Here is a 24,181-nt window from a genome sequence, read left to right on the forward strand (position 1 = left end):
GTGCATTTATTAAATGAGCACTGTGCAATGCACAAAGTGATTGCACTGCATGTTAAGTATTCACTGTATTTTATGTAAAATCGTTTTCTATCTTTAACTGTTTTAAATTCATTTTAAATTAATGTTTTTTTTAAATATTGGAATTGCTTTGTTTATTTTACTTTGTGATTTTTTTTTTCATGATTATTTTACTTTCTTTTATGTAAAGCACTTTAAATGAACATTGTGTATGTGCTATATAAATAAACTTGCCTTGCCTTGCCTTACACACTGAATTAATTTAGAGATTATTAAAATAATTAGCATGAATCTTTCCAGTCACCTTTGGTTCACTCCCTGGAGGGTTGGTTTGACTGTTGTTGTGAAGTTGCTTTGGAAAAAGTTGCTCATCATCATTCCATCTGCATTCATCTATCTATCAGAGTGAAGGAGTTTCTAAAGGATGCACACAAGGAAGTGATCCGTTCAAATAACTATCTTCATGTTGCATGTGTTGAGAAACTTTTAGAGAAAATACATCAGGTTTCAGTACAGGTCCACCCACAGTTCTGGGGCGCTGATGAGATTGTGAGAGCTGGAGATCATCATCACTGTGTTCATCTGCTGAAGAGAGAATCTCTCTCAGGTAAAGTCATTTATTTATTTATTTGCAAATTTCCACAAAATAAAATGTAAAATAATTAATTTGAGAAAAATTTGTATAAAGTATACACAGACACACTACCAGTCAAAATTTCTGAACAGTGAGATTTTTTTTTTAATGTTTTTAAGAATTCTCTTCTGCTCACTGAGCCTGAATTTATTTGATCCAAAAAACAGCAAACACAGTAATATTGTGAAATATTTTTACTAGTAAATTAACTGCTTTCTATTTGAATATATTTTTAAAATAGAATTTATTCCTGTGATTTCGAATTTTTTATTATTATGTTGAAAACAGCAGAATATTTCAGGCTTTTTTGATTATCAGAAAGTTCATAAGAACAGCATTTATCTAAACTTTAAATCCGTCTTTATCATCACTTTTGATCAATTTAAAGCATCCTTGCTAAATAAAAGTATTAATTTCTATAATTTCTCTTTGAAAAAATTATATATGTGTGTGTATGTACTCAACTGTTTTAAATATTACTAATGATAATAATAATAATAATAAGAGTAATATTTTTAGAGCGGATTATTATAATTATTTCTGAAGATCATGACACTGAAGACTTGAGTATTGATGCTGAAAATACAGCTTTGATCACAGAAATAAATTACGTTTTAAAATATATTCTAATAGAAAGCTCTTGTTTTAAATTGTAAAAAAAGTTTCACAATATTACTGCTTTTGATGTATTTTGGATCAAATGCAGGCTCCTGAGCAGAAGAGAATTCTTAAAAAAAAAAAAAAAAAAAAAAACTGAAACATACAGTATTGTTCAAAATAATAGCAGTACAATGTGACTAACCAGAATAATCAAGGTTTTTCGTATATTTTTTTATTGCTACGTGGCAAACAAGTTACCAGTAGGTTCAGTAGATTCTCAGAAAACAAATGAGACCCAGCATTCATGATATGCACGCTCTTAAGGCTGTGCAATTGGGCAATTAGTTGAATTAGTTGAAAGGGGTGTGTTCAAAAAAATAGCAGTGTGGCATTTAATCACTGAGATCATCAATTTTGTGAAGAAACAGGTGTGAATCAGGTGGCCCCTATTTAAGGATGAAGCCAACACTTGTTGAACATGCATTTGAAAGCTGAGGAAAATGGGTCGTTCAAGACATTGTTCAGAAGAACAGCGTACTTTGATTAAAAAGTTGATTAGAGAGGGGAAAACCTATAAAGAGGTGCAAAAAATGATAGGCTGTTCAGCTAAAATGATCTCCAATGCCTTAAAATGGAGAGCAAAACCAGAGAGACGTGGAAGAAAACGGAAGACAACCATCAAAATGGATAGAAGAATAACCAGAATGGCAAAGGCTCAGCCAATGATCACCTCCAGGATGATCAAAGACAGTCTGGAGTTACCTGTAAGTACTGTGACAGTTAGAAGACGTCTGTGTGAAGCTAATCTATTTTCAAGAATCCCCCGCAAAGTCCCTCTGTTAAAAAAAAGGCATGTGCAGAAGAGGTTACAATTTGCCAAAGAACACATCAACTGGCCTAAAGAGAAATGGAGGAACATTTTGTGGACTGATGAGAGTAAAATTGTTCTTTTTGGGTCCAAGGGCCACAGGCAGTTTGTGAGACGACCCCCAAACTCTGAATTCAAGCCACAGTACACAGTGAAGACAGTGAAGCATGGAGGTGCAAGCATCATGATATGGGCATGTTTCTCCTACTATGGTGTTGGGCCTATTTATCGCATACCAGGGATCATGGATCAGTTTGCATATGTTAAAATACTTGAAGAGGTCATGTTGCCCTATGCTGAAGAGGACATGCCCTTGAAATGGTTGTTTCAACAAGACAATGACCCAAAACACACTAGTAAACGGGCAAAGTCTTGGTTCCAAACCAACAAAATAAATGTTATGGAGTGGCCAGCCCAATCTCCAGACCTTAATCCAATTGAGAACTTGTGGGGTGATATCAAAAATGCTGTTTCTGAAGCAAAACCAAGAAATGTGAATGAATTGTGGTATGTTGTTAAAGAATCATGGAGTGGAATAACAGCTGAGAGGTGCCACAAGTTGGTTGACTCCATGCCACACAGATGTCAAGCAGTTTTAAAAAAACTGTGGTCATACAACTAAATATTAGTTTAGTGATTCACAGGATTGCTAAATCCCAGAAAAAAAAAATGTTTGTACAAAATAGTTTTGAGTTTGTACAGTCAAAGGTAGACACTGCTATTTTTTTGAACACACCCCTTTCAACTAATTGCCCAATTGCACAGCCTTAAGAGCGTGCATATCATGAATGCTGGGTCTTGTTTGTTTTCTGACAATCTACTGAACCTACTGGTAACTTGTTTGCCACGTAGAAATAAAAAATATACTAAAAACCTTGATTATTCTGGTTAGTCACATTGTACTGCTATTATTTTGAACAATACTGTATTACCATTAAAAAAACTTTTGACCGGTATAGTGTGTGTGTGTGTGTATATATATATATATATATATATATATATATATATATATATATATATATATATATATATATATATATATATATATATATATAATATATTATTTTTTTTTGTATGTATATGTCTGTGCAGGAGTTTCCGTCGGTCACAATGAGGTTTCTGATCTTTCTGTGGGTGTCTCTTCTGCTGCTGATTAATGGTGAGTGTTTTATTCGTCATGTACTTTAATCATATTGTAAATAGGTGAACATTCTTAATATTAATTCATTATGTTTATACTGTGTATTTAACAGGCAAAATTATCAATGGACAAACTACAGGTACAATATTGTGTGTGCATATGTATAGATATATGTATATATGTGTGTGTGTGTGTGTTTTTTTTTTTTTTTAACTTATATTTTTTTTAAATATTTTATAATATTTCTATCTTTAGTTTTACATAAAAATAAAATGCAAAAATCAATAATTTAATAATATTGATAATAATAATTGTATTCCTTGTATTGTATTGAAACCGAGTTTTATCAGATAAACAAAGCTAAATGTCTTTGGAATTTTGGAAATGTATGAAATGCACAAACACTCAACACTTCGGTCCATATCATGATGCATATTCAGCAGACCAACAGTGATTAACAGTTATAATAATAATAATAATCCTCATCATCATATCTATGTAATTAATTGTCTACATTGGCAGGAAAAGAATAGTCTGTATTTGAAAACTTACTTACTGGAAAAAACAATTGTTTTGACAAAAAGAGTGTTTTAAATAAATATTATTCAAATAAATATTTCTTCAGCTTGCTGTATAATTGACTGGTTTAAAGTTGAAAAATGTCATCTGTCCAGATACCACACATTTGTTTTTCAGTTCTCTTACATTCCAACTCATCTTTGACAAATTAAATGTGTGATGTGCAGATCATAGCGCTGATAAAGCTGTATCAGAAGAAAAGATAGAAGAAGAAGAAAGTAACCAGAAATTGAAAATATAGAATGAAATGTGCTGTTAATATGTCACAAAATATGTCATTTGATCAGAGTCTGTAATCTTTAGTGCTGGTAAATGTCATAAAGATATTATGAAATATCTTTAAAAAAAATTTTCTTCCTCATTTCATGCATACCAATAACTGATATAAATATTAATACGATGATATATCTCAAGAATGGTTTATCGAAAAACCTGTTTGATTTGCTTGTGATTGTTGTTAGTAATCTCTAATAACAAGGTGCTGGGAAGTTTGTTGTAATTTAAAAAATACAGCAAAAAGCACCCAATTGTAGTTTATCCACTAATATTTTAATATTCATTAGTCTGTATGATGTGTGTGCTGTAGATCTGACCACTTCCAACCCTCTACGCTCCCACTTTTCCAGAGCTTTGATGAGTCTTTCTTTATTTTATATTTTTATCTGAGGTATGTGTAACAGCAAAATCTAATGTGCCCACTTTAAGCTACTGAGTTGTTTGATTCAGAAGTTACTAGGTCGACATGCTTTCTGACTTTGATGTATTTTGTTTACTTCCTGCACAATGCACAATTTATTGGCTCCAAAAACCACTAATGCATAATGTCCAATTTAGTATCCAAACTAAAAGAGAGTCTTACAAACGTCCATCATCTGTCATGCTGTTGTGGTTAAAAACCTTTGGGCTTTCCGGATCAAACACCTACCTACAGCAGTGGGAAGGAAACCGGTTTACACTGAAATCTCTGGAATGTTCACATTAACACTCAATTGTCAACATGAGAATAACACATCACCTTTTTACACACATTTAGGCTCCTACGGTATGATAGACCTGTACTAAAACAGCGGGATTTCATGACATGTGTTCATGTGTTTATGAAATCATTTTTTTTAATAATAAAATATATAGGCGATAATATTACTTAGCTAAAAATGAACTGTGTATTCCATTGCAAAAAAAAAAAAAAACAATCCCCATTCAGGGACTTGCATAGCAGGCAAACTATAAAAAGCCTTTATTGTAAGACAGGGCCACAAGTTGAAAAACACCAATGTGTATCAGCCCAAGCAGGCGTTCAGCAGGGTGTTAGACAACGGAGAATGAGAACCAGTTAAACAGATACACCTGTGACTACATTTTCACAATCTAACTACTAGATGTCTCTTAGAAGTTTATAAACTTGCTCTGAATAAATACATCTGTGACTATACATTTTTAGATTCTGATCACTAGATCTATCTTGGGTATTTATAAAATATAATTTGTTGAATAAAGTCGTTATTTTTGTTTTCTTCGGAAATGAGCCTTTAAAAAAAAAAAAAAATAGTGGAGTGTTCCTTTAAGCAGTGAAATAATCAAATTTTTTTTTTTTTGCTTTAAAACTTGATCATATTTTAGCCTAATGTGTTTATTTGTGACATTTGTGAAATGCACAAATTCCAAACCGTTCTGTGTTCAGTCCATTTCAGGATGCATGCAGATTCAGAAAGTATGTTTTGTTTTGACATTAAAATAGTTTTTGGACAACAGGACAAAAAAATATCTTCACCTCAAAAGTTAGGTGTTAATTAAGGCTGCATATTTGACCGATTCAGAGTCTCACTATTGCTAAAATATAATCAACTCAGATTGAAAATCATGCCACACATTTGTTTTTCAGTCTGTGTGGGGCTCATAAAATCAGCCGCAATACACAGAGATAATCTACCGTCCAGTCAGTTGGCCATTATGAAAACATAACATCCAGATGTTCAGAACAGAACAAGAAAAACTCATTAGGCGATTTTTATATCTCTGAACTTATTTCTTATGATTCCAACTTTACATCTCACATCTATGACTTTCTGTAATAACTGATCATTTATACACACATATATATATATATATATATATGCTAGTGTTTTCAATTTAGATGAGAACTGAGTCCTCTTCTATTGTCCTTTTCAAACACTTGCGGCCTTGGACACTTGAGAGCACGTGCATGCGAAAGGAAGTATTGTGGCAAAATTAAATCAACTCTCATCAGCATAAGAGACAGGCTCACTTTTGGGTTATAATTAAAAAGAAAGCTTTTATTCCTTTGCAAAGAAGGTCAGACAGTCATAGAGTAACACTGAGTTCCTGCAATCAAGGTTACAAAGTCTTAGCAGCTGTATTTTTCCATGGATAACATAAAACACACTCTCTGTGGTTTGTTTCTCACACATTTAGGACTTTGATGACCCTCTCAGGTCATTCTCAGACATCTGTTTGCCCCTCGGGTTTGTGGGTTTGCATTTTTATGATTCGGTCTACTGTCCATGTCCAGAAAGGTAAGAAAAACATCATCAAAGTAGTCCATGTGACATCAGAGGGTCAGTTAGAATGTTTTGAAGCATCGAAAATATATTTTGGTCAAAAAATAGCAAAAACTACGATTTTATTCAGCATTGTCTTCTCTTCCATGTCTGTTGTGAGAGAGTTCAAAACAAAGCAGTTGGTGATATCCTGTTCGCGAACGAAGAATTGTAACCGGATCTTTTTGAACCAGTTCACCAAATCGAACTGAATCATTTTAAACGGTTCGCATCTCTAATACGCATTAATCCACAAATGACTTAAGCTGTTAACTTTTTTAATGTGGCTGACACTTACTCCAACATAGAAAGCTGGTTGAACACAGTTCACTCTAGTGTCTTTGCATTGAATGGAAGAAGGGATACCGGTCTGTAGTTTTCAAGAAGCGCTGGATTTAGAGATGGTTTCTTAAGCAGTGGTCTTACCCGAGCCTGCTTGAATGAAGAGAGGAGTTGATAATGTGAGTAAGCAAAGGTATGACTGAAGGAGAGATCGCTTGAAGGAGGTCAGTGGGGATCGGATCAAGTGGACAAGTAGTAGGATGATTGGACAGGAGAAGTTTGGAAACGTCCATCTCTGAGAGTGGAGAGAGATGGAGGAGGTGGTGGAGGCGGATTAAGAAGAGCAGAGGATGTTTTGGTAGTAGGATGTTTTAGCAGTGAAGACATTTGCAGAGAAGGAAGAGAGGAGAGACTGATAAACACTGAGGTTGGTAGAGTTTCTTGATTTATGCTATTTCCTCTCTGCAGCCCTGAGTTTAGAGCGATGTTCACTGAGAACCTGAGACAGCCAGGGGGCAGATGGGGTGGTGCGTGCTGGTCTAGATGACAGTGGGCAAAAGTTGTCCAAGTAATCGCATAAAGTGGAGCAAAGAGTGTCCGTAGCACTGTTCGAGTCCAGAGCTGAAGACTGAGATAGTGAAGGAAATGAGGATGAAACCACAGAAGATGGAGGGAGAGAGTGAGCGTAGGTTCCGTCGAAAGGTGACCTGCGTTGGAGTGTGTGCCGCTTCAGGAGTGAGTGCTAGGTTAGCAGTAATGAGGAAGTGGTCTGAGGTGTGCAGTGGAGCAACTGAAGAGGTGTCCACAGAGCAACAGCGCGTGTAGATGAGGTCCAGTTGGTTGCCTGATTTGTGTGTCGCTGTAGTACACTCGCTTGAGATCAAATGAGGTGAGCAGAGTTTTGAAGTCAGCAGCCTGGGGTTTATCTAGGTGGATGCTGAAGTCACCAAGCAGTACCAGAGGAGTACCATCTTCGGGAAAGTTCGATAGCAGCACATCCAACTCCTCCAAGAAGTTTCCCTATTTACCTGGGGGATGATTCAATTTTAACAGGGTGGGTTATAGTAATGGCATGCGATTCAAATGAACCATTACCTGTAGGTGATGGCTGAAGATCAAATTTCCATTCCATTCCATATAAATAGCTTATCACAAAAAAAAATGCCATTAAGCCAGTTTATTTGGATTTACACTTTTGACATGCACACACTGCATGAATATCCAGGGTTTCGCACTGTTACCGCATACTGTTTTTAAAAGCACATGTGATATTTATCTAATTTGGGTCCTAATTGCGCAACAACCAGCATATGAACTGTTGTACAGAAATTTAAAAAATGAAATTGTAAATGTGCCCCTTCCCCACCCAAGTCGTCTGTTAAAGAGTCTTAAACAGGGACTGGTGGGATGTTGTGCTGCTCCACTTCATAGACACTGAGTGAAAAAGGTAGTTTTATAATGATGAGACATTATGCTATTTCTACGTCACTGCGCATAAGTAGTACTTTCCAGTTCGGTTTTCAATCCTATCAAGTGTTTACATGTCCTCTGGCTCGGATTACACCCCTTACAATCCGATCGAAATTTTATCTGATTACTGTCATGACTCTGGACCCGGTGTGTCTCCTTCTCACCACCAGAGGGCGCCTATCCCAAATGTTTCCATGTTCCCGACATATCTGGATGCTAAAATAATATTTAATATATAGTGTTTACTTTCATTGACATAAAACATCATCTTTCACATCGGCTTTATCAGCACAGTGAGGTTCGGTCACGCTGAATGCAACATTTGTACAAACGGAGCAGAGTAGCTTTTTATTTGTTTCTTTAACGTTATTTATTTATTTTGATAATGAACAGGCTTTAATATAGCAAAATAATATTGTGTCAGCGCAATGGTCATAACAAAGCTGATTGGTTATATGCTAGGAGCAAGACATTAGCCTATTCAAAGCTTTCAGCTTTTGCAAAATAATTAAAACTATAAAGCTTTTGCTAAATAGGCCTATAAGAAACTTCTCTCTGCTATTTCGTTTTCCTTTCCGAAAACTGTGGAACGTGTCACAATGAATCGTAATTTAGCACATTGTTTCTTTCGTTTTGTTAATCTGTCGATATGATTTAAGTGAAATATATTTAGTGTATATGCCTATTCCTTTTTATGTAAGCATATAGTTTTTCTGTATTCTCTATTCACAGAACTGCTGCAGGTGCGTGTGATCTGTTGAATTCATCTCTCACTATGCTCCTATAAACTCTAAGGGCTATGCATTGCGACTTGCCTATGATAAGTTCATTACATTTGCTTCAATAAAACTGAACGTAACTTTTTCAGAAACTATCAAAAATATGCCATTACAAAAGAAGAAAAACACAATGAAAATGAAAAAAAAATGAACTCAGTCGCACAAAACAGAATCTTCAAATATGCTTCATTTTTTGTTAATTTTTTTTTTTTTTCAAAGATTCGTTTTTGCTAATCGTGGATTCTGAATGCATTGCCACAGATTTCGCTTATGCTTTGCAGTTTTTCGTTTGGTGTTTTGACACAAACCTCTTGGTAACCGTGATCAATATTATTCGCATATTAAGTAATACAAGGCACAACGTATTGCATACAATTCACAGCGAGAGCTTTTTCTTTTTTTATTAATTCAGAGAACAAAAACATACAAAAGTATAAACATACATCACATAATATCAACCCAAAAAAAAAAAAAAAATCAATAAAGAATACAATAGAACTAAAGGAAAGAAAAAGAAACTAAAGGCCAAAATCTAAACAAAATTACAAAAGGAGATCAAAGGCAGAGCAAATTCTAACAGTCCTTAAAGCTTTCTTATTAGTAGATACTGAGATTACATTAAAATAGTTTTCCATTTCTTTTAGGAAAACAGAGAAGACAGGTTTACAGTTGGAGAATTTGCATTTTTGAATGTGAAATTTGCTTAGGAATTTTTTTTTTAATTAATAACAAAACTGATATTTTAGTTTGTGGGGTCAGAGTCATAATACCCAGATATAATGCTTTTCATATGTACTGAGAAGCCTGGCAAAATCTTACACTTGACAAACACACCAATGTCATCCCAAAGTTTCTGAGTGTAGTGACATGACCAAAATAAGTGTACCATAGTTTCTTCAGAACTCAAGAGTGTTCTTCTTTACATGGTAGAACCTGTGCATGAGCTTAAAATGTCTTTTTCTGGCATGTCATGTGGAAGCATTAGTTCTCTGTATCTTGGTGGATATCATCCTCGTATAGAATATAGAATACTCTTGTTCCCCGGACCGGACGGAGAGTGCGAGCGTGCGCCATGCGTCTCTGAACTCTAGCGCCAGCATGCAGAACATTTCTGAGGAGTGGAGAGACCCCGCGTCCCGGGATGGTGAAGGACACGGGGACGGAGCGCAGGGGAAGCCGCACGCGGACGCGGAGCGCGAGACGCTGATGATGGAGCTCACGCGCCTGGTGCAGAAGAGTGTGAGAGAGAGCAGCTGGTGGGAGAGGAGAGGAATAGACTGCAGCATCCTCACCGCAGCCTTCATCAGTTTACCGGCAGGTACACTCACTTTGACCACTGTTTCATTATCGACACAAAAAAACTGACTAGACACAGTCTCTTTGGGAGAATCTCGAAACAAATCAAATATACTCAAAATAACTCCTACTTCGAGTCTGTTGTGTAGCTTACATTTTACATTCAAATTACCCACATTATCTTTTTACAATTTTCATTAGTGTATAATACACACACACACACACACACACACACACACACATACATATATAAGGCTTTGAAATATAATTCCAATTTAATTTCCTTTTTTTTTCATTCATGTCTGGGGTGAAACATTTTTGAAATAGTTTACATGCATAAATTTACAAATAATGAAAAGAAATATAAAGTATTTAAGTAGAAAGACTGAAGTAGTATTTTCTAGCAACAACAACAACAAAAAAAGAAATTAAATAAAAAATCCAATAATCTGTTTTGCATAATATTTTATATTGATATATTTATTTATTAATGATGTAGGCAACATAAACGTTTATGTGTGTGCGGAAATTACTATTAACAACTGAATACAAATTTGAAACTTGCTTTAGCTAGAAAATATTAGCATTTTGATTTAAGTTGTGAGTGTTTTCATTCCACACATACTTGTGTGTACTACAGTCTGTATGAGTGTGTAAAGGTGTGTAATGTACTAATGGAGAGTTTTGGATAATGTGCATTTAAAACAAATTGTTGACTTATTAAGTCACGCAGTCCAGGGGTGTGACTGTGTGTCAGCCGGATATTGGGTGAAACTTTGCTTTAACACTGACGCAAAAAAAACAACAACTTCAGTTTTGTGCCAAATGTTCTTTGACTTTCAATCCATACAAATCAGCTTCTGTATATAGTAAAGCTTTTTAAGCTTTCAGACACGGCTACAGTTAAAGGGACAGTTCATCCCAAAAAAAGATGTCATATTTAGTCACTTGTTTCAAACCTTTAGGAATTTATTTCTTCTGCTAAAAACAAAAGAATGAAGGCCAGACAGTTGCTGAAACTCCCCCCATCAGAAACTGTTTGGTTTACAACAATCTTAATAATATCATTTTTTTTTTTTTTTTTTTTTTTACCATTCAATAGAATAAAGAACACCACACAGGTTTGGAACAAGTGAGTAAATGATGACAGAATCTTAATTTCTTAGTGAACTATCCCTTTAATATCCAAATTACCAAGGCTCCTATGGGGGTGGTTGTCATGGCGACCGGTTCGATCTGAGAGCTTCCCTCCCATTGGGCGGATCCAGTTTCCTGCAGCACTCACGCCACTGACTCGTCTTTCAGAGAAAAGCCAGTGATGGAGGTCAAAACTGCTAAATTATTAGAAAAAAAGATAATTTCGTGCTGTATTGCACTCGCCAAAACAACAGGACATAGCATCATTTAATACTTAGCATCATCTTTTTGAAATTGTGTAGCATTTTCTCCAGTCAATATTTAAGAGCGCAAAAAAAGCAAAACAAATGACACCTAGATATTTTAAAAAGGCATGAACTACAGATACTTTGTTTTAATATGTTTTTATATAATTATGTGATTATAGTACTAGTCGCTTAAGTTTAATCTTACTTTTTATTGTTTCCCATGAGAGAAAGTAGTTTACTGTATCACCAAACTATATCAGACATCACGAATAATACATTATAATACTCAAAAGCATTACATTAAATATAACCATGGGCTGATTAAACAGCTAAACAATCAGATAATCACACTCAAACTTTCCCCGTACGGAAGCATTGTTCTCCAGACATTTCCATCAAAATACCTCATTTAGTTTTAAAAAGACACCAAATGAAACATGAATTCAAAGTTACTTACATGTATTTACTTAGCAGATGCCAAAATTCACTGTATTCACTGTGAAAAATATTCAATGAATGCAAAACTTTTACTTTATTTAAGAAATATCAAATCTTCCTTTAGGGGGCGTTTATGCGACACACTTTTCAACTAAAATGTTTTTAAAACTGTTTGTGTGTTTTGAAAATGGGTTTCAAAGTGCACGTTTTCTTTTAAAAACGTACACTTTGTTATCATCCGTTATCATCTCCATGTAATCTCTGAAAACGTAAATTTTAAAAATACTTTATATTTTTTTTACAAAGTGACATCACCATCAACTGGCCTTTTTAGTACCATCGTTGTCATATAAACGTCCCTTTAATGTAAAAGTTTACTGGAGCATGCTTTACAAGAAAAAACTACTTCAGTCTTTCTACATCAAAATTTCAGTTTCATTCAATGTGCTACTTGATATTTATCTGTAATTAATTGTGAAATTTAGCAATTTCTGACTAAAAATCATTTCTACCTCAATTTTTTATAGTGTTTTCTCAACTCATTTCTAAACCTGTTAATACATAAAGCAAGCATTTTGTGTCATAGCTTTGATTATGGATCATAAATGTCATGTAGATGTCCCTGCGCTGTTACACTGATGTTCTTGTGTTTGCAGGGTTCCTGTTGTTGGGTTCGTCTCAGCCGCTGTATTTCCTGTTGGGTCTGCTGATAATGGGCATTGCTCACGCTGTCATCACCGTTAAAGGGACACATCTGTCCAGTCACGGCGCGCTCAGCGAGTCTCCGGCCTGGACCGACTTCTGGGCCGTCTTCTTCATCGAAGTGAGATTTGCTGGCGATGTGAAATCATTAAACATTGCGAATCTATTGTTACAAAGTAGTAAACTAATATACTTATTACATGAAAAAGCACCAAAAGAACCATGGTTTTGCCATTTCTGAGTCTTGATACTGCCACAGTACTTTCCATTTTTACATTAATTTAATTTTAGTTTCCATTTTTACTTTAATTCCATGTGTTTTGGGTCATCAGGAGTTTTTGTACTGATGTTTAAAGCACAGAGGGTTTCACAACATTCTCTGTGTAATATGAAAATGCAATGGAAAGAATTTAGCTGATAAAGTCTTCATTAATTAACTTCATGGATAAAGAGGATTGAGGTTCATTTACAGTTTCCATCCTCTCAAGAATGCAAGAGTCATATTGTTGATCATATTCTATGATAACAGTCTGAACACACAAACACAGTGGGCCCCCAAAGAGTTATTCAACTTTATAATTGTATAAGCATTTTTTATTGCAAATTATGTTAGCACAATAGTTTGAGTCCAATGAATCAGATTTTATTAGTATTTCTTAATTTCTCTGTAATACTTTAAGACAGCAGCACTGAAAATATGAATGAAAAAAGCATCTTGCAAAAAGCAAGAACATCTGATTTTCCATTAAATAGTTTGCATTATTAATTATATTAATTTGTTAATTTTTTTACTGTTTTTGCTATCTACTATTTAAAATTTTCAATATTTATTATTTTTAAATTATTTTAATATTCATTAAAATATTGAATAATTAAATTAATTGATTAGCTTGATTAAATTAGTTAATAAAATATTGAATAATTGAAACAAATTAATGTATTATTTTAATTACAAAGGATACATTTGTAATACATTGCAAAGGATAAAATTTATTGATAAAGATATGTCACTATATATATATATATATATATATATATATATATATATATATATATATATATATATATAACCCTAACCATATATGTATATAGTAAATCATTTAATGTAAATATTAGAATATAAATATTTAATAATATAAATATTTAATTTAATTTAATTCGTATTTTAATTCAATGATTGAATATTTAAATAAAAAAATGTATTCAGTCATCACATTAAATTAAAATCCATCATGATTTGAGGTGTTCTAAAGATCAGCTTGAGCTTCAGTGAAAGCTTGAACATTTGACCGTCTGTACAAAGAGTCTGGTACTTACAGTTGAATGAGTTCACAGTTCTCTATTTTACATTTTTACATCTTTTCTATGTTTTAAATGCTTCAAAATCCACAAACTCTTAAATGAGAGGAGATGTTGATGAAATGTGGTGTCTTTTGTACCCCTGCATGCATCGTATGACTGCTGCTCCTCTCTGGTGTTTCTCAGGTGTGCGGCTCATTCTCAGCGCGGGCCGGTGTTCATGCTCACGTCAAGATGCATCACGCTCACACTAATGTCATCGGTCTGGGAGACTCCAGCACCTGGAAAATCCCCTTCCTTCCTCGATCCATCTACCTGTTCATCGCGCCGCTGGCCGTCCCCATCATCACACCCATCGTTGCCATCGGTGAGGCCCTTTTTTTGCTTTGGACACCACATCAACCGAGTTAATTTAGCTCTGAGCTGATGTACATTTACATAAATTTACATTTGACTGTTGAGTGTATTCGCTGATACTAGCTTCATCATCAGTGAAACATATTCTCTCATGTGTTTCAGGTCAGCTGAAGGGTCAGTCTCCGTTCCAGATTGTGCGCACCGTCCTGTGTGTGTGTCTGGGGTTTTTCTCTCAGTATTACCTGCTCAGGTGTGTGTCAGGACTCTCGTGCAGCTCTGCTCTGGTGGTCATGCTTCTGTGCAGAGCCATGTTCTCCCTGCCGTACATACACGTTAACATATTTCAGGTGAGATATACATCATAGAAAATTCTAGATGCATTTTAATATATGACTATGATATATGTTTTTTGGTTGTGCACCTGATTTTGATATTTTTTTGGAATTGCATGCTTTCAACAATTGCTTTAGACAATTGTGTCACACAACACTAGCACAACTGTTTTTGAATGTTCAGTTGTTTTTGCATGCTCAGAAAATTTAATTAAATTATTTACACCAATTATATAAAAAATTTAGTAGTCTATGGCTGTTTTGACATTCTCAGTAAATATAAATTATATATTTTATACCACTTATAAGCAGAAATCTGTAGTTGTTTTTGCATGCTCAGAAAATTAAATCGAGAATATCACTTGATATACATATGAAAATATTGTTATTTTACATGCTGTAGTTGTTTTTACATGCTCTGAAAATATAAAAGTAATTATTTACACTACTTATCGTCAGAAAATATAAAACGATTGTTTGCATGATGAATTTGTTTTTGCATGATCAGAAAATATACATTATATAATTTACACTACTTATCTTTAGAAAATATAAAAATATAGTAATTTGTGCAAGTTCAGAAAGTGAAAACTAAATTGTTTATGTGACATCTTCAGAAAATCTAAGAATAAATCATTCCAATTGGCTTTGCATTATTTTTTTTATTTTTTTGCATTATCAGAAAATATAAAGTATTTTAAATATAGTAGTTTTTTGACTGTTATAGTGTTTTTTGCATGCTCGGAAAATATAAACTAAAGGATCTATTCCACTTTTCACTAAACATAAAAACAGTTGGTATTGCATGCTATGGTTGCTGATATTTACACTGCTTGTCTACAGAAAATATAAAAACTGTTAAGTTAAGGTATAGTGGTGATAGTTAAAAGACAGTTAGTATTGCATTGATCCTGACTTTTAACAGAGCACCACACAGTCCACTAACAAACTCTCTGGCTGTACAGTAACACTTCAGAACTACATTATTCTGTCGTCTCTCTAAGGCTCATAAGAGTAATCATTCAGAGTGTGAACGTTCGAAGCTATTCAGCTGAAGTCTGCATCAATCCATCCCTGTCTGTGTGTGTCTCTCCATCGTTTCCCGCGAGACCTGCTCAATGCGGCTTTGTTCTCCTCTGCTGCTCGCGGAGGTTCACAGGGTTCGTTTGTAGAAAAACATAAAACGGCGGAGAACAATTCACGCATGATTTTCCCAGGCAGAGCTAAGGGAGAATGTACTCTTGTATTGTGCTGATCCTCTGAGGTATTTTGGTTTGGTTTAAAGGGCAGCCGTCGGCTCTGAGACCCACAGCGATGTGTGAGACCTTTGTTTAGGAGTGAATGCTGTGTAGCTCTGTTCATAGTTGCAGTGTGTTACAGTATGTGTGTGTGATAAATGCTTGGATGTGCTATTGTCTTGTGTGTTTACATCAGTTTTGTCTAGTTTGGGCTCCTGTGGTGTCAGTAGGATCTTTTTGAGCCCTGAACATGTTTGGTTTCTGTGTTTCCCCTTATGCAGCACATCGGCCTGGCAATGTTTTCTGCCTCTCAGCGTCCCAAACGCATCTTCCAGATGACACACGGAGTCCTGAACCTTCCCCGAAACCCACTGCTGGACTGGACCTTCGGCCATTCCCTCATCAGCTGCCACGTGGAGCATCACCTCTTCCCATTCCTGTCTGACAACATGTGCCTGAAGGTTCATACTGACAGCCACAGCTTCTATTCACATGGAACAAAGTGTTTCTCAAACTGCAGTATATGTATAAAAAAGAAAAAAAAATATTACATTTATAAATTAACTTATTTTAATTGTTTTTGATTAATTTATTATTTAATATTTAATATTTATATTTTTATAAATGTTTATGCTGCATTTTAATTTAATAATGCAATGTGCAGGCAGGACAAGTGGAAACACAAGGGATATATATTTACAGCTTAAAGAGATAAGACACACCTGACAAAAATCAAGAGGAACCAATAAACAAACAGACTACAAACAAGGCACAGGAAACACTTCAACATAAAAGTCCAGGCAAGACATAGGGAACATGTAATAAGTTATTTAAATTAATCATTTATAAGATATAATTATAATAGTATATAAAATGTATATTTATTTATATAATATAAATAATATATTACATATACAATATTACATTTTTAAATAATGTAAATAATTGAATATTTAAAATAATTGTAAATAATTTATTAAATTAACTTAAAATGCAACCTTAACATATTAAGTATAAATAGAACTCACAAAAGAAATAATTAAATTAATAACTTCAACATTAGTCAAACAAGATTAATTAAAATTAATGGATAAGGACATGTCTTTATATATATATATATATATATATATATATATATATATATATATATATATATATATATATATATATATATGTATATATATGTATATATATATATATGCAAGTAAAAAATCTGTTTAATTTACACGTTATTGATAACTTAATATTTAGATTAAAATGCAGAATAAAAAAGTAAAAAAAAGGTATAATCATTTAAAACAATAAATCATTGCATTTGTTTCAATAAAATTAACATGCAGCATTAACAAATCAAGTAGCATTATGATTATCAAAAATGAATATATTAATGAACTAATATTAATCTAGATTAATTAAAATAATCTAATATGTGTAATAATATGTGTAATAAATATGTATAAGTAAAAATTACTTTAATGTAAAAAGATTATTTAAAATATTAAAATAATTTAAATTGAAATGCAGGATAAATATAGTATTAATATTAACAATACAATTCACAAAAATGAATAAATTAATGAATCAACATTATTCAAACAAAAATAATTTTAAATAATAAGCAAATTGATAAAGATATGCCAAATTAATATATCTACTAGTAAATGAATGTTAATAATGGATATGCATGTGTTAATCGTCTCAGGTGAAGCCTATAGTGTCTCGGTATCTGAAGGAGAAGAAGTTGCCGTATCTGGAGGACGGTTATGTCTCCCGTCTGCATCTGTTCTTCCACAAATATCAGGAGCTGATGGTGTTTGCACCACCCATCACTGAACTGGTGGGAATACAGTGACGGAGAAAGAGGATGATGATGATGATGATGGGATGAAGAGCAGAAGATGAGAAGATTGACACTGACATGATGGCTGGTGCATGAAGGCATTGGAATTAAAGTAAACTTGAAACTTGGCTCACAATTCATTTTACTTGCATAATATGATGCATTACTGAAAGAAGCAGGGTATTTGACAAGAATAAAAATGTAGGATGAGTACTTTAAGCCCTGGATGACATTTTGACGAAGGATAAAGAAGTTAAATATTTGTTAGTTCAGAATGATATGTGCTGTTGAAGGACCAGGAATGTGCATTAAGAAACAGGATCGAATCTGAATTAATCTTGTCTTTATAACAAGCAATGCTGTGCATAGAGAGCATCTTTTCATTTAAAACAAAATGCATTAAAATATTCTTAAAAGGAGGATTTCCTTCACATTGATTTTTAAGCAGTGCTTCCTATTCACTTCGCTAAATGACATTATTGAATGTAAAGATCATTGCCTAATGCACTAACTTCGGATCAGTGTTAATACAGCACTGCAGCGCTCATCATTCACGACCTCTGACCCCAGATCAGCTCCCAGCTTCAATATAACTGTATGAAGACTAAAAAGATGCATACAACTTTACCTAATCTACACAGGACACGCTTTGACTTTGTTCCAAAGTTTAGTGAGCTGCCTTTGCTGTCTCTTAAAGGGACAGTTCACCTAAAAATTACAATTCTGTAATTTACTCACACTAAAGTTGATCCGAACCGGTATGAATTTCTTTCACCTGCTGAACACACACACACACACACACAAAAGATATTTAAAGAAGGTTTGTAATCAAATAGTTGACGGTAGCCATTGACTTCCATTGTAATATTTATGGAAGTCAGTGGGTACCAATCACTGTTTGTTGTTGTGCTCAGTTGAAGAAAGAGAATGAGTAAGTGATAGAATTGTCATTTTTGGTTGAATTTGGATGAGACTCATTTTGTTAAGCCACAACTCATCTTACAAATATAGTGGTACACACAGAAGACAATCGATTCCAATAGAGTTTGCAATGCATTATGGGAATGCCTTTAAGATTTTGACCAAATGAAAGTATCTTGAAGGTAGCATCTTTATTAAGATGTCTTAAATGCTAGATACGCAGCTCGCTGGGGTTCGGAACATAGTTTTTGTGTAGATTGAAACAAATAGGACTTTTTATTATTATTACGGCAGACATTTTTGAATTTGCTAACAACAATCCTATTATTTGAGTACAATATTAATACAGCACACAGTAGAGATAGGTACATGTAACTGTAATGAACATGAGAAATTCATTTATTTGACTTGAATATAATAATAATATTCACCGTATACAGTTGTACTTATGCACTGATTTGTTTATGATTCAGTGATTTTAACCAGAATCAGTCGCCTTTGACTTGCTTCCACTGTATGTTCATGAATGTAACTGTGTCTGTGAGCGTGCAAGAGAATGTTGCTCTCCTCTTTCATTTGAAATGAAGATGATACTTTAATTATACTGACCAAATAAATTGAAATAGATATTCAACTGTTTTGATGTAGTGCTACTGTACATTTATTCGGCAAGATTTTCATATAATACAAGGCTATTTATGACTTCAAATGACTTGGAATGTGGCATACAATTCATAAAGATGCTTTTCTTTATACACATAAACATTACTTTAAATGAAACACATTAATATAAACACGCATTTAATTCAGCATTAACAAATTCCACTATTTCTATTTAAATTTTTCTGGATTTTTTTTTTTGTCTCCACTCCTTTTAATAATTTTATTCAAGTTTCTTAATCATAAAGCAAGTCTAATTAATTAAAATCATGAAACTTATACATTTTCACATCAATTTAATAAAGGTTTAACAAAAAGTACATGTAAGGGCCCTATGAAATGTTTTATTTTTTATGACCGTCATTTTTATTGTAACCAAATTTTGTTTTAGCACATATAATTATTTGAACGCTTAAAACAACTTAATATATATATTATTTATTTATTTTTATTTTATTTTTCAAATCAAGGCATGCATTGATTTTTTTTATCAAATCAAGGCATGAAACTGTCATTTAATTTATCTTTTAATTACTGAAAATTAAGCAAACCTTTTTTTGGCAAACAAAGAGGATTTACTATTAAAATTAATTTTTTATTTAGGGTATGTGACGAGGGGGGTGGGCCGAGAAACGTGGGAAGAGAGTGAGGCCGGTGGAGTGATTGTGAAATGAGTGACACCTGCTCCACTCACCGGTCTTGATTCCCACGGAGAAGATCAGAAGGATACAAAAGAGGAACAACGACAGTGAAGGGCATGAGAGGACCAGGCTTGGACTTTATTTTGCGTGGGGCTTATTAAAATAATTAGCATGAATCTTTCCAGTCACCTTTGGCTCACTCCCTGGAGGGTTGGTTTGACTGTTGTTGTGAAGTTGCTTTGGAAAAAGTTGCTCATCATCATTCCATCTGCATTCATCTATCTATCAGAGTGAAGGAGTTTCTAAAGGATGCACACAAGGAAGTGATCCGTTCAAATAACTATCTTCATGTCGCATGTGTTGAGAAACGTTTAGAGAAAATACATCAGGTTTCAGTACAGGTCCACCCACAGTTCTTAAAGCACTGATGAGATCGTGAGAGCTGCAGATCATCATCACTGTGTTCAGCTGCTGAAGAGAGAATCTCTCTCAGGTAAAGATATTTATTTATTTGCAAATTTGCACAAAATAAAATGTAAAATAATTAATTTGAGAAAAATTTGTATACAGTATACACATACACTACCAGTCAAAATTTCTGAACAGTGAGATTTTTTTTTTTATGTTTTTAAGAATTCTCTTCTGCTCACTGAGCCTGCATTTATTTGATCCAAAAAACAGCAAACACAGTAATATTGTGAAATATTTTTACTAGTAAATTAACTGCTTTCTATTTGAATATATTTTTAAAATAGAATTTATTCCTGTGATTTCGAATTTTTTATTATTATGTTGAAAACAGCAGAATATTTCAGGCTTTTTTGATTATCAGAAAGTTCATAAGAACAGCATTTATCTAAACTTTAAATCCGTCTTTATCATCACTTTTGATCAATTTAAAGCATCCTTGCTAAATAAAAGTATTAATTTCTATAATTTCTCTTTGAAAAAATTATATATGTGTGTGTATGTACTCAACTGTTTTAAATATTACTAATGATAATAATAATAATAATAAGAGTAATATTTTTAGAGCGGATTATTATAATTATTTCTGAAGATCATGACACTGAAGACTTGAGTATTGATGCTGAAAATACAGCTTTGATCACAGAAATAAATTACGTTTTTAAAATATATTCTAATAGAAAGCTCTTGTTTTAAATTGTAAAAAAAGTTTCACAATATTACTGCTTTTGATGTATTTTGGATCAAATGCAGGCTCCTGAGCAGAAGAGAATTCTTAAAAAAAAAATAAAAAAAAAAAACTGAAACATATTACCATTAAAAAAACTTTTGACCGGTATAGTGTGTGTGTATATATATATATATATATATATATATATATATATATATATATATATATATATAATATATTATTTTTTTTTGTATGTATATGTCTGTGCAGGAGTTTCCGTCGGTCACAATGAGGTTTCTGATCTTTCTGTGGGTGTCTCTTCTGCTGCTGATTAATGGTGAGTGTTTTATTCGTCATGTACTTTAATCATATTGTAAATAGGTGAACATTCTTAATATTAATTCATTATGTTTATACTGTGTATTTAACAGGCAAAATTATCAATGGACAAACTACAGGTACAATATTGTGTGTGCATATGTATAGATATATGTATATATGTGTGTGTGTGTGTGTTTTTTTTTTTTTAACTTATATTTTTTTTAAATATTTTATAATATTTCTATCTTTAGTTTTACATAAAAATAAAATGCAAAAATCAATAATTTAATAATATTGATAATAATAATTGTATTCCTTGTATTGTATTGAAACCGAGTTTTATCAGATAAACAAAGCTAAATGTCTTTGGAATTTTGGAAATGTATGAAATGCACAAACACTCAACACTTCGGTCCATTTCATGATGCATATTCAGCAGACCATCAGTGATTAACAGTTATTATAATAATAATAATAATAATAATCATATCTATGTAATTAATTGTCTACATTTGGCAGGAAAAGAATAGTCTGTATTTGAAAACTTACTTACTGGAAAAAACAATTGTTTTGACAAAAAGAGTGTTTTAAACAAATATTATTCAAATAAATATTTTCTTCAGCTTGCTGTATAATTGACTGGTTTAAAGTTGAAAAATGTCATCTGTCCAGATGCCACACATTTGTTTTTCAGTTCCAACTCTAACGTTCCAACTCATCTTTGACAAATTAAATGTGTGATGTGCAGATCATAGTGTGATACAGCTGCATCAGAAGAAAAGATAACTAGAAAGTAACCAGAAAGTTAAAATATAGATTGAAATGTACTGTTAATATGTCACAAAATATGTCATTTGATCAGAGTCTGTAATCTTTAGTGAGGGTAAATGTCATAAAGATATTATGAAATATCTTTAAAAAAATGTTCTTCCTCATTTCATGCATACCAATAACTGATATAAATATTAATAAGATGATGTATCTCAAGAATGGTTTATCGAAACCTGTTTGATTTGCTTGTGATTGTTGTTAGTAATCTCTAATAACAAGGTGCTGGGAAGTTTGTTGTAATTAAAAAAATACAGCAAAAAGCACCCAATTGTAGTTTATCCACTAATATTTTAATATTCATTAGTCTGTATGATGTGTGTGCTGTAGATCTGCCCACTTCCAACCCTCTACGCTCCCACTTTTCCTGAGCTTTGAGTCTTTCTTTATTTTATATTTTTATCTGAGGTATGTGTGACAGCAAAATCTAATGTGCCCACTTTAAGCTACTGAGTAGTTTGATTCAGGAGTAGCTAGGTCGACATGCTTTCTGACTTTGATGTATTTTGTTTACTTCCTCATTCTTCTGTCTGCATCACTACGCACAATTTATTGGCTCCAAAAACCACTAATGCATAATGTCCAATTTAGTATCCAAACTAAAAGAGTCTTACAAACGTCCATCATCTGTCATGCTGTTGTGGTTAAAAACCTTTGGGCTTTCCGGATCAAACATCTACCTACAGCAGTGGGAAGGAAACCTGTTTACACTGAAATCTCTGGAATGTTCACATTAACACTCAATTGTCAACATGAGAATAACACATCACCTTTTTACACACATTTAGGCTCCTACAGTATGATAGACCTGTACTAAAACAGCGGGATTTCATGACATGTGTTCATGTGTTTATGAAATCATTTTTTTTAATAATAAAATATATAGGCGATAATATTACTTAGCTAAAAATGAACTGTGTATTCCATTGCAAAAAAAAAAAAAACAATCCCCATTCAGGGACTTGCATAGCAGGCAAACTATAAAAAGCCTTTATTGTAAGACAGGGCCACAAGTTGAAAAACACCAATGTGTATCAGCCCAAGCAGGCGTTCAGCAGGGTGTTAAACAACAGAGAATGAGAACCAGTTAAACAGATACACCTGTGACTACATTTTCACAATCTAACTACTAGATGTCTCTTAGAAGTTTATAAACTTGCACTGAATAAATACATCTGTGACTATACATTTTTAGATTCTGATCACTAGATCTATCTTGGGTATTTATAAAATATAATTTGTTGAATAAAGTCGTTATTTTTGTTTTCTTCGGAAATGAGCCTTTAAAAAAAAAAAAAAATAGTGGAGTGTTCCTTTAAGCAGTGAAATAATCAATATATATTTTTTTTTTTTTTTTGCTTTAAAACTTGATCATATTTTAGCCTAATGTGTTTATTTGTGACATTTGTGAAATGCACAAATTCCAAACAGTTCTGTGTTCAGTCCATTTCAGGATGCATGCAGATTCAGAAAGTATGTTTTGTTTTGACATTAAAATAGTTTTTGGACAACAGGACAAAAAAATATCTTCACCTCAAAAGTTAGGTGTTAAGGCTGCATATTTGACCGATTCAGAGTCTCACTATTCCTAAAATATAATCAACTCAGTTTGAAAATCATGCCACACGTTTGTTTTTCAGTCTGTGTGGGGCTCATTAAATCAGCCACAATACACAGAGATAATCTACCGTCCAGTCAGTTGGCCATTATGAAAACATAACATCCAGATGATCAGAACAGAACAAGAAAAACTCATTAGGCGATTTTTATATCTCTGAACTTATTTCTTATGATTCCAACTTTACATCTCACATCTATGACTTTTTGTAATAACTGATCATTTATACACTAATATA

At 33.2% G+C, this 24,181-nt stretch overlaps 1 protein-coding gene across 1 annotated transcript; it reads left to right on the forward strand.

Annotated features, from left to right (window-relative positions):
• Window positions 1-10,012: 10,012 nt before the first annotated feature.
• On the forward strand, window positions 10,013-18,617 carry LOC113055834 (fatty acid desaturase 6-like). The gene is made up of 6 exons (XM_026222203.1): window positions 10,013-10,247; window positions 12,705-12,871; window positions 14,236-14,416; window positions 14,569-14,753; window positions 16,258-16,437; window positions 17,679-18,617. The coding sequence occupies exons 1-6, from the start codon at window positions 10,028-10,030 to the stop codon at window positions 17,826-17,828; spliced, it is 1,083 nt and encodes a 360-aa protein (XP_026077988.1). The 5' UTR covers window positions 10,013-10,027; the 3' UTR covers window positions 17,829-18,617.
• Window positions 18,618-24,181: the final 5,564 nt, after the last annotated feature.

This window comes from Carassius auratus, chromosome 37 (assembly GCF_003368295.1).
Source record: "Carassius auratus strain Wakin chromosome 37, ASM336829v1, whole genome shotgun sequence".
Taxonomy (NCBI): domain Eukaryota; kingdom Metazoa; phylum Chordata; class Actinopteri; order Cypriniformes; family Cyprinidae; genus Carassius; species Carassius auratus.